The sequence below is a fragment of the Arachis stenosperma genome, chromosome 1, assembly GCF_014773155.1.
Source record: "Arachis stenosperma cultivar V10309 chromosome 1, arast.V10309.gnm1.PFL2, whole genome shotgun sequence".
NCBI lineage: Eukaryota > Viridiplantae > Streptophyta > Magnoliopsida > Fabales > Fabaceae > Arachis > Arachis stenosperma.
In genome coordinates, this window is record NC_080377.1 from 38,405,686 (window position 1) to 38,419,030 (window position 13,345).

At 38.4% G+C, this 13,345-nt stretch overlaps 1 protein-coding gene across 4 annotated transcripts; it reads right to left on the reverse strand.

Moving 5' to 3' along the window:
- Positions 1 to 816: 816 nt before the first annotated feature.
- LOC130967651 (putative casein kinase II subunit beta-4) lies at positions 817 to 5,176 on the reverse strand. 4 transcript variants are annotated; one of them, XM_057892624.1, is made up of 5 exons: positions 4,766 to 5,176; positions 2,973 to 3,191; positions 2,630 to 2,736; positions 2,374 to 2,539; positions 817 to 1,250 (listed from the first exon to the last, which is right to left on the reverse strand). In XM_057892624.1, the coding sequence occupies exons 1-5, from the start codon at positions 4,953 to 4,955 to the stop codon at positions 1,114 to 1,116; spliced, it is 819 nt and encodes a 272-aa protein (XP_057748607.1). In that variant the 5' UTR covers positions 4,956 to 5,176; the 3' UTR covers positions 817 to 1,113. The 4 variants fall into 4 exon arrangements, with proteins under 4 accessions (XP_057748607.1, XP_057748591.1, XP_057748599.1 ...); XM_057892608.1 differs by having other exon boundaries at positions 2,630 to 2,739; positions 4,766 to 5,172; XM_057892616.1 differs by having other exon boundaries at positions 2,377 to 2,539; positions 2,630 to 2,739; positions 4,766 to 5,168.
- Between the last annotated feature and the right edge of the window lie 8,169 nt (positions 5,177 to 13,345).

The following is a 13,345-nucleotide window of genomic DNA, read 5'->3' on the forward strand; positions in this document are numbered from 1 at the left end:
TCATTGTTTGGATAATTTTATTGTACAAAACCATCTTTTATGATTAAAAATGATAGTTTTTTTTATTGGTAAATTTGTTAGTATTTAAGAAATAATAGCTTACTTAAAGTTAAAATTTTCCTATATGTCTTTTTTATTGCATTTTTGGTCGGATCCGTTCCCATTTTTTTTTTTGTCAGCTATCGGTTCCGCTTTTTCCTCTCACTTTCATCAAAATAATTATTTAGGGTCGTAAAAATCCATTTCTTTCCGTCATAGACTATCTTTTAGAGGTTTGACCCACCAAAATGGCGAACCGAACGTTCTTTAAAAAGCCTATCCCATTGAGTCAAGCCTATCTAACTATGCATTAAAACCTGGGTAAAAACATGACAAAAAAACGAAAAGAAAAGTGTACGACTACACATTAGAGGCCCACATAAGAGTAAAATATGTACATTTCTCAGGAATTTTAATAGCACAGCAAACTTTATACCACTTAATACTCGGTAATATGAATCAAACACAGCAATAATACTCGGTACGGTAATAAATTGTATAGAGTGGTTAATGCCGGACCCTAGTGACAATATGCATACCTCCTAAAAAATACAAACAAGGGTTCAAGGACAGGTCCTCAGTGGAAGAACCCCTTAACTTTGAGGTTTGAGCGTGTTAGTGTGCTGTGTATTTTATGTGATATGAGCAAATAATAATAATGATAACAATAAAAATCATCTTACTTATACACAAATGATCAATATTAAGACAAGAGAAAGCCATAATAAATATGATGTGAAGCTACATAACAGAACAAATAAAGTAGATCATTATACGTTCATCCAATTCAAGTTGTTAAACTAAAAAATATCTATTCCAAAAAGTTTTACAAAAGCTCACTGAATTTGAAGCAGAAGGCAAAATTAAGCTCTTGCTGACTTCACTTGTTTGTGACTGCATATATATCTTTACAGTTTAAATAACAGGAGCATCTACATTGTACTGATTTGTAGTAAAATGAAAAATCCACTGGGTGAATATTTAAAGGAATATAACAAAAGACTAAGCTAAACAAAGCATGTGTGCAAACTGTTACTTAGATGAAAAAGGTTGAAGTTGAAATGGCTTTCAGCCTCAGGGCTTGTGAACTTTGAAACCAAAAACTCTGGGAACGTAACTCTGTGACTGCAATGGCTTTTGCGGCTTCAGATTTGAGTAAGTCATCAAGAAGAGGTGAGGAAATGTAGTTCCAAAATACGCGCCATCCATATCTAAACAAACAGGTTAAGGAAATTTGCATATAAAATACAGGATAATGTATGCTTTCACTGCAAACAAAATTGATCTCACAATCATATGCCAAAACGTAGAGTAATATAAAGATATAAAAAATATTCAAGATCGAATAATAAGAAACTCCAAAAGATTAAAATAAAAATGGAGAAGAAATTCTCAGCTAAGATTGAAAAAACCTAACAGACTGATATACTGATCTAGTTAGGAAGAATTCACACACAATAGGTTTACATTGAGCTGCGAGCTACCAGCAATATCATAGACAATACCACTCAGCGTTCTTGCGTTTGAAAAACGTGACACTAACTTGCTATTAGGTAGGGAAGACAAATCAAAGGGTTCTGTGTATAATATCGATTAACCTTAGGGGAAGACAATATGATATAACTTGGGATCCAAGGAAAGGCCGCACCCAAAGGGTATAATGTAAGCAGCCTAACTTGATAATTGCATCAGTAGCTGATTCCACAGCTTGTACCGGTGACCTTGAAGTCACATGGAGACAACCCAACGGTTGCTCCAAGGCTCCCCTTCATGATATACCCTATAAAAGATCAAGCAAAAATTTCTTTTATCTCAAATCACTCTGTTATTTGTCTATGTTTGAATTCTCTATTTATAGTGCAACAGATACCTAGGAAGGTACCATACTTCCATAGGTAGCTTAAACATCATGTTTTGTTTTCATTAATCACCATACTCCATTACATGACAAAATTTAGTCTCAGGTAAAATCTAATACCGGAACTGCAGAAGATCCAAGCAAAAGAATCAATTTAGGATTGGTGATAAGTTCTTAGCATCTTTTTATTGTAAAATAACCACACATGCAGGCAGAACATTTATGATCAATATATATATAATTGTTAATTATACAGCAATTACAAAAATAAGGAAACCAAATCAATTCAACACAGGACAAAAGTGGAACACCAAAATGCCAAAAGTTTTTCTAGCTGGAAAGATGAATAAAAGAAGTCGTGAGAACAAGTACAATGTGCATGGTGCAGCAGTTCATGGGAATAAGTATAACAAGAACAATTTTAAGTAGACATTATAATTTTTTAACAGAAGCTTAACAAGATGTTCAAAGGATACTACCTTGATACTTGGAGCGCGGGTAGTAAATGTCTTCACACTTGGGGCAATATATTTTGACAGTGCTTGCCCTAGGAATGTCTGATTGACCAACCGGAAGACAAGATTGCCCACAGCAGTAAACTCTTGGACATCTGCCAAAGTCGAAGCTCTTGTACTTATCTAGCTGCAGGTAATGCAATGTCGTTCAGTGCCAACTCCATTTACACAAAACCATAAAGAAAGGATAGACGCAAAGTGGGAACAAAAATTATACCATTGTAGCCAACCCCTTGCTTGTCAAAATGTACCGGGCATGAATCAAACCATAAAGCATCTCAGCAGCAGATTCAATTAATTCATTTTGTTCCTCCGTCAACATGTCTTCTACATATTCCAATCAACCAAAATATAGCATAATATAAATTAATTTCAGAATGGCGTAATAGATAATCAGAGCTAAATCCATATCAATGTACAATTTGAATTGTTCAAGAGGACAACATGATGTGGTTCAGTTACAATACAGTGGTAACAACACAAGTAATTTCATCACAAAACATCACCAACATTATATACTTTAAAACAAAATTCTGGAAAGAGGAAAAACAGAAGATTACCATGGGAGGATTCAACATCCAAAATTAAATCAAGCGCATAATCATAGTAAGGAACTTGACTGCTTAATCCACAGAGGTTGAAATCATCTTGTATGTAATCATCATCAACTTCACAAAAAAATTCATTTCCTCTCAAATTGCAAAACCATGAAATCCAAGAAGTGTCATCCCCTTCAGAACCACTAACATCTGATTCTTCGCTATCAGTTTCAGATTCCTCTGCAGTCAATACATAAATATGCATGTCAGTTACTCAAAAAGACGGTCTCATCTATCAGCATTTATATAGTAAACATGTCCTCTGCCCCCGACTCTGTTGCTCTTTTTAATTCTCAGCTCTCATATCTCAAGCAAACAAGGTCAGCTTACGAAAGCGCTAGCAAATTTTCAATTTTCGACTGACTTTTGTAGAACCAACAACTAGCCAAAATTCTGCCAAAAGCATTTAGGCCTTGTTTGCTAAGTGTCTCCGGCTAGACATATAGACACACTGGGAAATAGAAACCTGGTAAAAAAGACATATAGGCTGTGTTTGGTTATTGGGGATGAAGATTCAGAGGGACAAAGACGTTTGATTATTGGGAGAGTGGACCCAGAGGAACAGAAATTTGTGTCCATGTGAAGGATTGGGATTAAGAGGAAGGGACTGAACTGTTAATGAAATTGTATTTACAGCATTTCATCATCCTTTTTTTAAGATATTCCCATTTTGCCTCTCTGAAATATTCTCATTTTAAGTTTCGCCTACTATAACCAAATGATACAAAGACACAGAAACCAAATTTCTTGGGCGAAGATCCAATCATAGCCTATATAGAAACAATCAAAATGTGGTTATTCCGAGACAAAACTTGTTCAATTTTCTATCCATCCAAAAAATTAGGGATAGAGACACCATTTTATTTGTCTTGTCTTTGTATCCGATCTTTGCATTTTTTTTTATCGTGATACTTACCAAAACACTCTTAAGGTTCTAAATAATCAATTAGTGGACAGACATAAGTCCTCCAATACCCTTCTATGATGTCCCTTTCATTTCCTCTGATTGAAATTTTGAATGGACTGGTTTTATTACTGTTTGAATATGCCATAGTAATGCATATTAATCTCTCTACACTGGCTTTCCTATACAACCACGAATCTGAAAACCTAGTTCCACGAGTTTACTCACTGGCTTTCCAGAAATATTGTACAATATCTAATTACTTGGATACAAAAACAAGATATTGTGTTTTCCACCGGGTAGACTATGTAACATCATCAATAGTATATTGGGACTGATCCTTTGAACATCAAAAACATTTATAAACAATATTCCAGAATCCATTCTGCAAATAAACATCTTGTTATTACGAATGTAAGAAAGTGACATGTTTCGCCTTAAGAACTCTCTCAGGTAAGATAAATCAGATCAATTAACCAGTCCTATGAAAAGAGAAAACTCTCCGAAAAGCCTAAATTGTTAGAACAGGACCTATGATTGAATGGTTTTAAAAATCTAACAAGACTCCTAACACAATGACCTATTTACTATTCATGATTCAAATTGATTAAGACAAGCAAAATGCACCTATGAAAAGGGGGCCAAAGACTAGAGGCATTAAATTGGTAGGCCACGAAATAATCATAACAATAATAACAAAAATGTGGGCGGAAAATTCCATCATCTTCAACCAAATTCCTTAGCCCCCAGAATATCCATAAACAACAACATATAAAAACAGATCAGATCAAACCTAATTGAATAATTATAAAAAGCAAGACGGAGAGAAAGAGAGGGATTATGAACGAACCATTACGATGGTGAGAGGTGGAATTGTTGGAGGTCTTATGCGTGTGATGGTTTAGGGAAGTGGAAGCAGATGAACGGTGTTGGTGTAGGTGCTTATCGAGAGCATCGTTGATTCTCTTTCGATCAACCTCCGTCGTTGTAGCACTAGTCTTCGACCCAACACCACCACCTTTCTCTCTCTCTTTGTACATACCTTTCTTTTGTTCTGGAATCTGAATCAACAGAGAGAGAGAGAGAGAGAGAGAGAGAGAGAGAGAGAGAGTGCTTTATATACTAGTATGTGTTGTGTGTATGAATGTATCTATGCTTTTTGTTCTCTCATTATCAGAAGCAGCTTCGTTCTCGTTATGAATCGGAAACGAGTTAATTTATTTAAATTTATCTATGTGCTTTTTGGTTTTAGATTTGATAGTTTATCTCTCAACACTCTATGGTCTATGCTATATGCTCTGCTACGGTGTTTAATTGTGTTTGTGCGTCGCATGTGATGATTGGCACATCTTTTTCTGTTTTAACTATTTCCATCGTGTCACCATCCTCTTTTATCACCATTTTTTTTATGGAATTCTCTCTTATGAACTTAATTTTGATATATTTATAAGAATATATAATTAAATTCATTAACTCTGTCTATATTATACTTGCAGTACATAGCCGATCTCAAGCTTGAATAAAGGAGAAGGATTGTGTTAGATCTTCGACAGTAAACATAAAAATTTTGTCAAATTTTCATAATATGGATCAAAGACGTTATTGCATTAAAGCTAGGTCGTTGCCTGGAAGCAACGTGTTGTATGGCTCGCATACAGTGTCAAATAAGCAAGAGATGTTGAATCGATGCTCGGGTGTGTTAAATGAGCAAAGGTTCTCGCATTTTTGTGAACGGACGATGGTAAATAAGCTAGTTCACAAAGAAAAAGATAAAGGTCGAGACGACAGAAGGTTGAGATTTGGGACATGGAACATAGGCACTCTAATAGGAAAATCTATGGAGGTGGTGGATACCATGACAAGGAGGAAGATTAACATCATGTGCCTACAATAAACAAAATGGGTTGGTGCGAAGGCTAGGGAGTTGGATACTTCCAAGTTCAAACTTTGGTATACAGAAAAGACGAAGAATAGGAATGGGGAAGGTATTATCGTGGATAAGCAGTGGAAGAAGGACGTAGTGGATGTCAAGAGGGTGGGAGATCGGATCATCTCTATCAAATTTTTGGTGGAAAGAGGTACTTTTCATGTGATTAGCACCTATGCATCGCAAGTAGGTTCGGAAGAGCAACACAAGATAATGTTTTGGGAGAATCTCGAGAGTTTGGTCCAAGACATACCTTCGAGAGATAAGATTTTCTAAAGAGGAGATTTAAATGGCCATGTTGGAAGAGAAGTGATTGGATATGAAGATATTCACGGAGGCCATGGTTTTGGGGTAGTCAATACCGAGGGTAAAACTATTTTGGACTTTTCCTCAACCTTTGATCTCCTTATCGAAAATACAAGTTTTAAACAGAGAGGCGAACATCTTATAACATATAAGAGTGGCATGACAAGCTCTCAAATCGATTTCTTCTTGTTGAAGAGAGTCAACTATAAATTTTACATTAATTGTAAAATTATTTCGGGAGAGAGTTTAACAACACAACATAGGATGCTTATCATAGATTTTTGCATTGAGCAAAAGTTGAGAAAAAGACATCATACGAAGAACCCAAGGACGAGGCGGTGGCAGATGAAAGGTGAGGAACAAAGAAGCTTCCTAAGATGGATAGAAGAGGAGGCAAAGTGGGATGGAAACGGAAGCGCAGAGGAGATGTAGAGAGATATGGCAGAAGTTATCAAAATAACAGCAAAAGAAAGTTTTGGTGAATCTAGAGGGATAAGACAAAGAGACAAGGAATCCTGGTGGTGGAATGCGAGTGTAGAAAAGATAAAGATAAAAAGGGTGTGCTTTAAAAAGTGGTCTTTGTGCCGTAATACAGATAATTCAGAAAAATATAAGGCGGCTAAAAAACAAACAAAAGTGGCTGTAAGTGAAGCAAGAACAAGAGCATATGAAGGTCTTTATCAGTCCTTAGGCACGAAAGAAGGAGAAAAAGATATATATAGAATCGCAAAGAGCCGTTAAAGAAGAAAGAGAGACTTAAAATAGGTTAAGTGTATAAAGGATAAAGACGGGGAGGTGTTGACTCAAGAGGAGAAGATCAATGAAAGGTGGAAGAGCTACTTCTACAAGTTATTTAATAAAGGACAAAAGACTCTTCCGAGCCTAGGTCGGTTATGCATGAGAGAAGAAGATCAAAACTTTGACTACTATCGAAGGATTCGAGACTTTGAAGTAAAAGAGGTTCTAAAGCGGATGAAAAATGGCAGGACAGTTGGACCCAATAATATCCCAATTGAAGTTTGGAAGGGTCTTGGAGAGAAAGACATCAGTTGGTTAACCAAGCTTTTTAGTGTGATTTTAAGGTCTAAGAAGATGCCAGATAAGTGGAGAAAAGCACCTTGGTACCTATCTACAAGACTAAAGGGGATATACAAAGTTACGGAGATCAAGCTCATGAGTCATACCATGAAGTTATGAGAAAGGGTGATAGAACGGAGGCTGAGACAAGAGATACAAGTAACAAAGAACCAATTTAGTTTTATGCCAGGCAGATCCACCATTGAAGCAATATACCTGCTAAAAAGGATGATGGAGAGATATTATAGTAATAAAAAGGATTTACATATGGTGTTTATTGATTTGGAAAAAGCATATGATAGGGTGTCAAGGGAGGTCTTATGGAAGGTGGTGGACGAAATTGTGATCACTATTATTTGATTTGACTTTTTGGTCTTGTATCTTTTTACTTTTAGGGCACTGCTTATTTTCACAACTCCGTTCAACTAACCAGCAAGTGTACTGGGTCGTCCAAGTAATAACCTTACGTGAGTAAGGGTCGAATCCACAGAGATTGTTGGTATGAAGCAAGCTATGGTCACCTTGCAAATCTCAGTTAGGCAGATTAAATCTGTTTATGGTGAGTTCGAATATTAATAATAAAATAAATAATAAAAGGATAGAAATACTTATGCAGATTCATTGGTAGGAATTTCAGATAAGCGGAATGGAGGTGCTGTAGAGCTCTCGGACGCCTGCTCTCCTATTCCTTCTACTCAATCCTTCTTACTCCTTTCCATGGCAAGCTTTGTATAAGGGTTCACTATCAGCTGTGGCTACTTTCATTCCTCTCGGGGAAATAACCTGTGCGGCTGTCACTCGCACAGCTAACCAGTCTGGAGGCATCACCCATGGTTGATAGCTACATCCCATCCTCGCAGTGAAAGCTAATGCACGCACTCTGTCACAGTACGGCCAATCACCGGTTGGTTCCCGCTCCTACTGGAATAGAATCCCTCTTTTGCGTTTGTCACTAACGCCCAGCAGGTTAAAGTTTGAAGCACGTCACAGTCATTCATGAACGGAATCCTACTCAGAATACCACAGACAAGGTGAGACCTTCCGGATTCCCAGGATCCTACTCGGAACACCACAGACAAGGTTGGACTTTCCGGATCCAGATGAATGCCGCCATCTATCTAGCTTATACCACGAAGATTCTGTTGGGGAATCTAAGAGATACACATTCAAGCTTGTGTTGCATGTAGAACGTAAGTGGTTGTCAATCACGCGCGCTCATGAGTGAGAATGATGATGAGAGTTATTAGCTCATCACACTCATCATGTTCTTGAGTACGAATGAATATCTTGGAATAAGAATAAGATAGAGAATTGAATAAAAGAAAATAGAACTTCATTAATCTTTGAGGTACAGCAGAGCTCCACACCCTTAATCTATGGTGTGCAGAAACTCCACCGTTGAAAATACATAAGCAAGAGGTTCAGGCATGGCCGAATGGCCAGCCCCCTAAACGTGATCACTAGATCAAAATACAATCCAGGATGTCTAATACAATAGTAAGAGGTCCTATATATACTAGACTAGCTACTAGGGTTTACATGAGTAAGTAATTGATGCATAAATCCACTTCCGGGGCCCACTTGGTGTATGCTTGGGCTGAGCTTGATCTATCCACGAGCTGAGGCTTCTCTTGGAGTTGAATTTCGAGTTGTGATGTGCTTTGGGCGTTCAACTCCGGATTATGACGTTTTTCTGGCGTTTAACTCCAGAAAGGAGCGTGTACTTGGCGTTCAACGCCAGTTTGCGTCGTCATTCTTCGAATAAAGTATGGACTATTATATATTGCTGGAAAGCCCTGGATGTCTACTTTCCAACGCCGTTGAGAGCGCGCCATTTAGAGTTCTGTAGCTCCAGAAAATCCATTTCGAGTGCAGGGAGGTCAGATTCCAACAGCATCAGCAGTCCTTTTGTCAGCCTTTTTCAGAGTTTTGCTCAAATCCCTCAATTTCAGTCAGAATTTACCTGAAATCACAGAAAAACACACAAACTCATAGTAAAGTCCAGAAATGTGAATTTAACATAAAAACTAATGAAAACATCCCTAAAAGTAGCTTAAACTTACTAAAAACTATATAAAAACAATGCCAAAAAGCGTATAAATTATCCGCTCATCACAACACCAAACTTAAATTGTTGCTTGTCCCCAAGCAACTGAAAATCAAATAGGATAAAAAGAAGAGAATATACTATAAAATCCAAAATATCAATGAATATTAATTTAATTACATGAGCGGGACTTATAGCTTTTTGCTTCTGAACAGCTTTGGCACCTCACTTTTTCCTTTGTAGTTTAGAGGTATTGGCGTCTCTGGGGGAACTTAGAACTTGGGATAGTGTTATTGACTTTCCTAGTTAAGCATGTTGATTCTTGAACACAGCTACTTTATGAGTCTTGGCTGTGGCCCTAAGCACTTTGTCTTCCAGTATTACCACCGGATACACAAATGCCACAGACACATAACTGGGTGAACCTTTTCAGATTGTGACTTAGCTTTGCTAAAGTCCCCAATTAGTGGTGTCCAGAGCTCTTAAGCACACTCTTTAGCTTTAGATCACGACTTTAACCATTCAGTCTCAAGCTTTTCACTTGGACCTTCATGACACAAGCACATGGTTAGGGACAGCTTGATTTAGCCGCTTAGGCCTGGATTTTAATTCCTTGGGCCCTCCTATCCATTGATGCTCAAAGCCTTGGATCCTTGCTTTAAAATTTTCGCCACTTTTTTTTTTTTTTTCACTGCTTTTTCTTGCTTCAAGAATCAATTTTCATGATGTTTTTCAGATCATCAATAACATTTCTCTTTGTTCATCATTCTTTCAAGAACCAACAATTTTAAACACTCATAAACAACAAGATCCAAGACATATGCACTGTTCATTCATTCATTCAGAAAACAAAAGCATTGTCACCACATCAAAATAATTAAACTAAATTCAGTAATAATTTCGAAAATTATGTACTTCTTGTTCTTTTGAATTAAAACATTTTTCTTTTAAGAGAGGTGAAGGATTAATGGAATTTATTCATAGCTTTAAGGCATGGTTACATACTAATGATCATGAAATAAAGACACAAAACATGGATAAACATAATAATTAAAAACCGAAAACAGAAAGAAATAAAGAACAAGGAATGAATCCACCTCTAGTGGCGTCTTCTTCTTGAAGGACCAATGATGTTCTTCAACTCTTCTATGTCCCTTCCTTGCCTTTGTTGCTCCTCCCTCATTGCTCTTTGATCTTCTCTTATTTCTTGAAGAGTGAGGGCGTGTTCATGGTGTTCCACCCTTAGTTGTTCCACATTATGGCTCAAATCTTCCAAGGAGGTGCTAAGTTGCTCCCAATAGTTGTTGGGAGGAAAGTGCATTTGAGGCATTTGTTGATGGTGAACCTCCTCTTGTTCTCCTTGAGGGCCGTGAGGAACTTCCCTTGTTTGCTCCATCCTTTTCTTGGTGATGGGCTTGTCTTCTTCAATGGAGACATCTCCATCTATGATAACTCCAGCTGAATAACATAGATGGCATATGAGGTGAGGGAATGCTAGCCGTGCCATGTATGAAGGCTTGTCAGCTATTTTGTAGAGTTCATTGGCTATGACTTCATGAACCTCTACTTCTTCACCAATCATGATGCTGTGAACCATGATGGCCCGATCCACAGTAACTTCAGATCGGTTGCTTGTAGGGATGATGGATCTTTGAATGAACTCCAACCATCCTCTAGCTACAGGCTTGAGGTCCAGTCTTCTTAGTTGGACTGGCTTGCCTTTGGAGTCAACTCTCCATTGGGCGCCTTCCACACAAATGTCCCTAAGGACTTGGTCCAACCTTTGATCAAAGTTGACCCTTCTAGTGTAGGGGTGTTCATCACCTTGCATCATAGGCAAATGAAACGCCAACCTCACATTCTCCGGACTAAAATCCAAGTATTTCCCCCTAACCATGGTGATATAGTTTTTCGGACTTGGGTTCATACCTTGGTTATGGTTTCTAGTGATCCATGCATTGGCATAGAACTCTTGAACCATTAAAATTCCAACTTGTTGTATGGGGTTGGCTATGACTTCCCAACCTCTTCTTTGAATTTCAAGTCGGATTTCCGGATACTCATTCTTCTTGAGTTTGAAAGGGACCTCATGGATCACTTTCTTCTTTGCCACAACATCATAGAAGTGGTCTTGGTGGCTCTTGGAGATGAATCTCTCCTTCTCCCATGACTCGGAAGTGGAAGCTTTTGCCTTCCCTTTTCCTTTTCTTGAGGAAACTCCGGCCTTGGGTGCCATTGATGGTGAATGAAAAATAAAAAGCTTAGGCTTTTTACCACACCAAACTTAAAATTTGCTTGTCCCCAAGCAAAAAGAAAAGAAGAGTAGAAGAAGAAGAAGAAAATATGGAGAGAGGGAGAAGAGAGGGTTCGGTTATGTGGGAGAATGTGGGTTTGTGTTGTGTGAAAATGTAAAAGAAAAGAAGGGTATTTATAGGGAGGGGGGAGGGTATAGGTTCGGCCATGTTGGGTGGGAAAGGGTGGGAAATTGAATTTGAAAGTAGTGGGGGTAGGTGGGGTGTATGGGGAAGAGGGGTTGATGTGCATGGTGAATGGGGTAATTGGGAAGAGGAATTGAGGTGATAGGTGAAGGTTTTTGGGAAGTGTGACATTGAGAATGAGATTTGGATTAGAAGAGTGTGATTAGGATTAAAAGAAATGTGGTAGGTGGGGATCCTGTGGGGTCCACAGATCCTGAGGTGAAAACAAATACCATTCTTTCACCATATAGGCATGTAACATGCCTTGATGCATCATTCTGGCGTTCAAACGCCCATTGATGCTAGTTCTGGGCGTTAAACGCCCATGTTATGCACGTTTCTGGCGTTGAACGCCAGTTTCATGCTTGTTTCTGGCGTTCAGCGCCAGATTGTCCTCTGTGTGCGCATCCTGGCGTTAAACGCCAGGTTGTTGCTTGTTTTGGGCGTTCAACGCCAGAAAGATGCTCTGTTCTGGCGTTGAACGCCAGAAAGATGCTCCTTCTGGGCGTTGAACGCCAGCCCGTGCGTCCCCTGGGTGAAAAATTTTTTTTCTTCTGTTTTTGACTCTGTTTTTAATTTTTTTGATTTTTTCGTGACTCCTCATGATCATGTACCTAATAAAACACAAAAATAACAAAGAAACAAAATAAAATAAAATTAGATAAATAAAATTGGGTTGCCTCCCAACAAGCGCTTCTTTAATGTCAATAGCTTGACAGTGGTTCTCATGGAACCACAAGGTGATCAGGTCAATTTAAGTGTGGTATTCCCAACACCAAACTTAGAGTTTGGATATGGGGTTTGAACACCAAACTTAGAGTTTGGTTGTGGCCTCACAACACCAAACTTAGAGTTTGACTGTGGGGGTTCTTCTTGACTCTGAACTGAGAGAAGCTCTTCATGCTTACTCTCTTTTGTCATAGAGGGATGGCCATGTGCTTGAAACACAAGGTAGTCCCCATTCAATTGAAGGACTAACTCACCTCTGTTGACATCTATCACAGCTCCTGCTGTGGCTAGGAAAGGTCTTCCTAGGATGATGCATTCATCATCTTCCTTCCTAGTATCTAGGATTATGAAATCAGTAGGGATGTAAAGGCCTTCAACCTTTACTAGCACGTCCTCTACTAACCCATAAGCTTGTCTTATGGACTTATCTGCCAATTGTAATGAGAACAAGGCAGGTTGTACCTCAATGATTCCCAGCTTCTCCATCACAGAGAGTGGCATAAGATTTATCCCTGACCCAAGATCACATAGAGCTTTTTCAAAGCTCATGGTGCTAATGGTGCAAGGTATTAAGAACTTGCCAGGATCTTGTTTCTTTTGAGGTAGAGTTTTCTGAATCCAAGTGTCTAGTTCACTAATGAGTAAGGGAGGTTTACTTTCCCAAGTCTCATTACCAAATAGTTTGGCATTCAGCTTCATGATAGCTCCTAAATATAGAGCAGCTTGCTCTCCAATCACATCTTCATCCTCTTCAGAGGATGAATATTCTTCAGAGCTCATGAATGGCAGAAGGAGATTTAATGGGATCTCTATGGTCTCTAGATGAGCCTCAGATTCCTCTGGATCCTTAATAGGAAACTCCTTCAT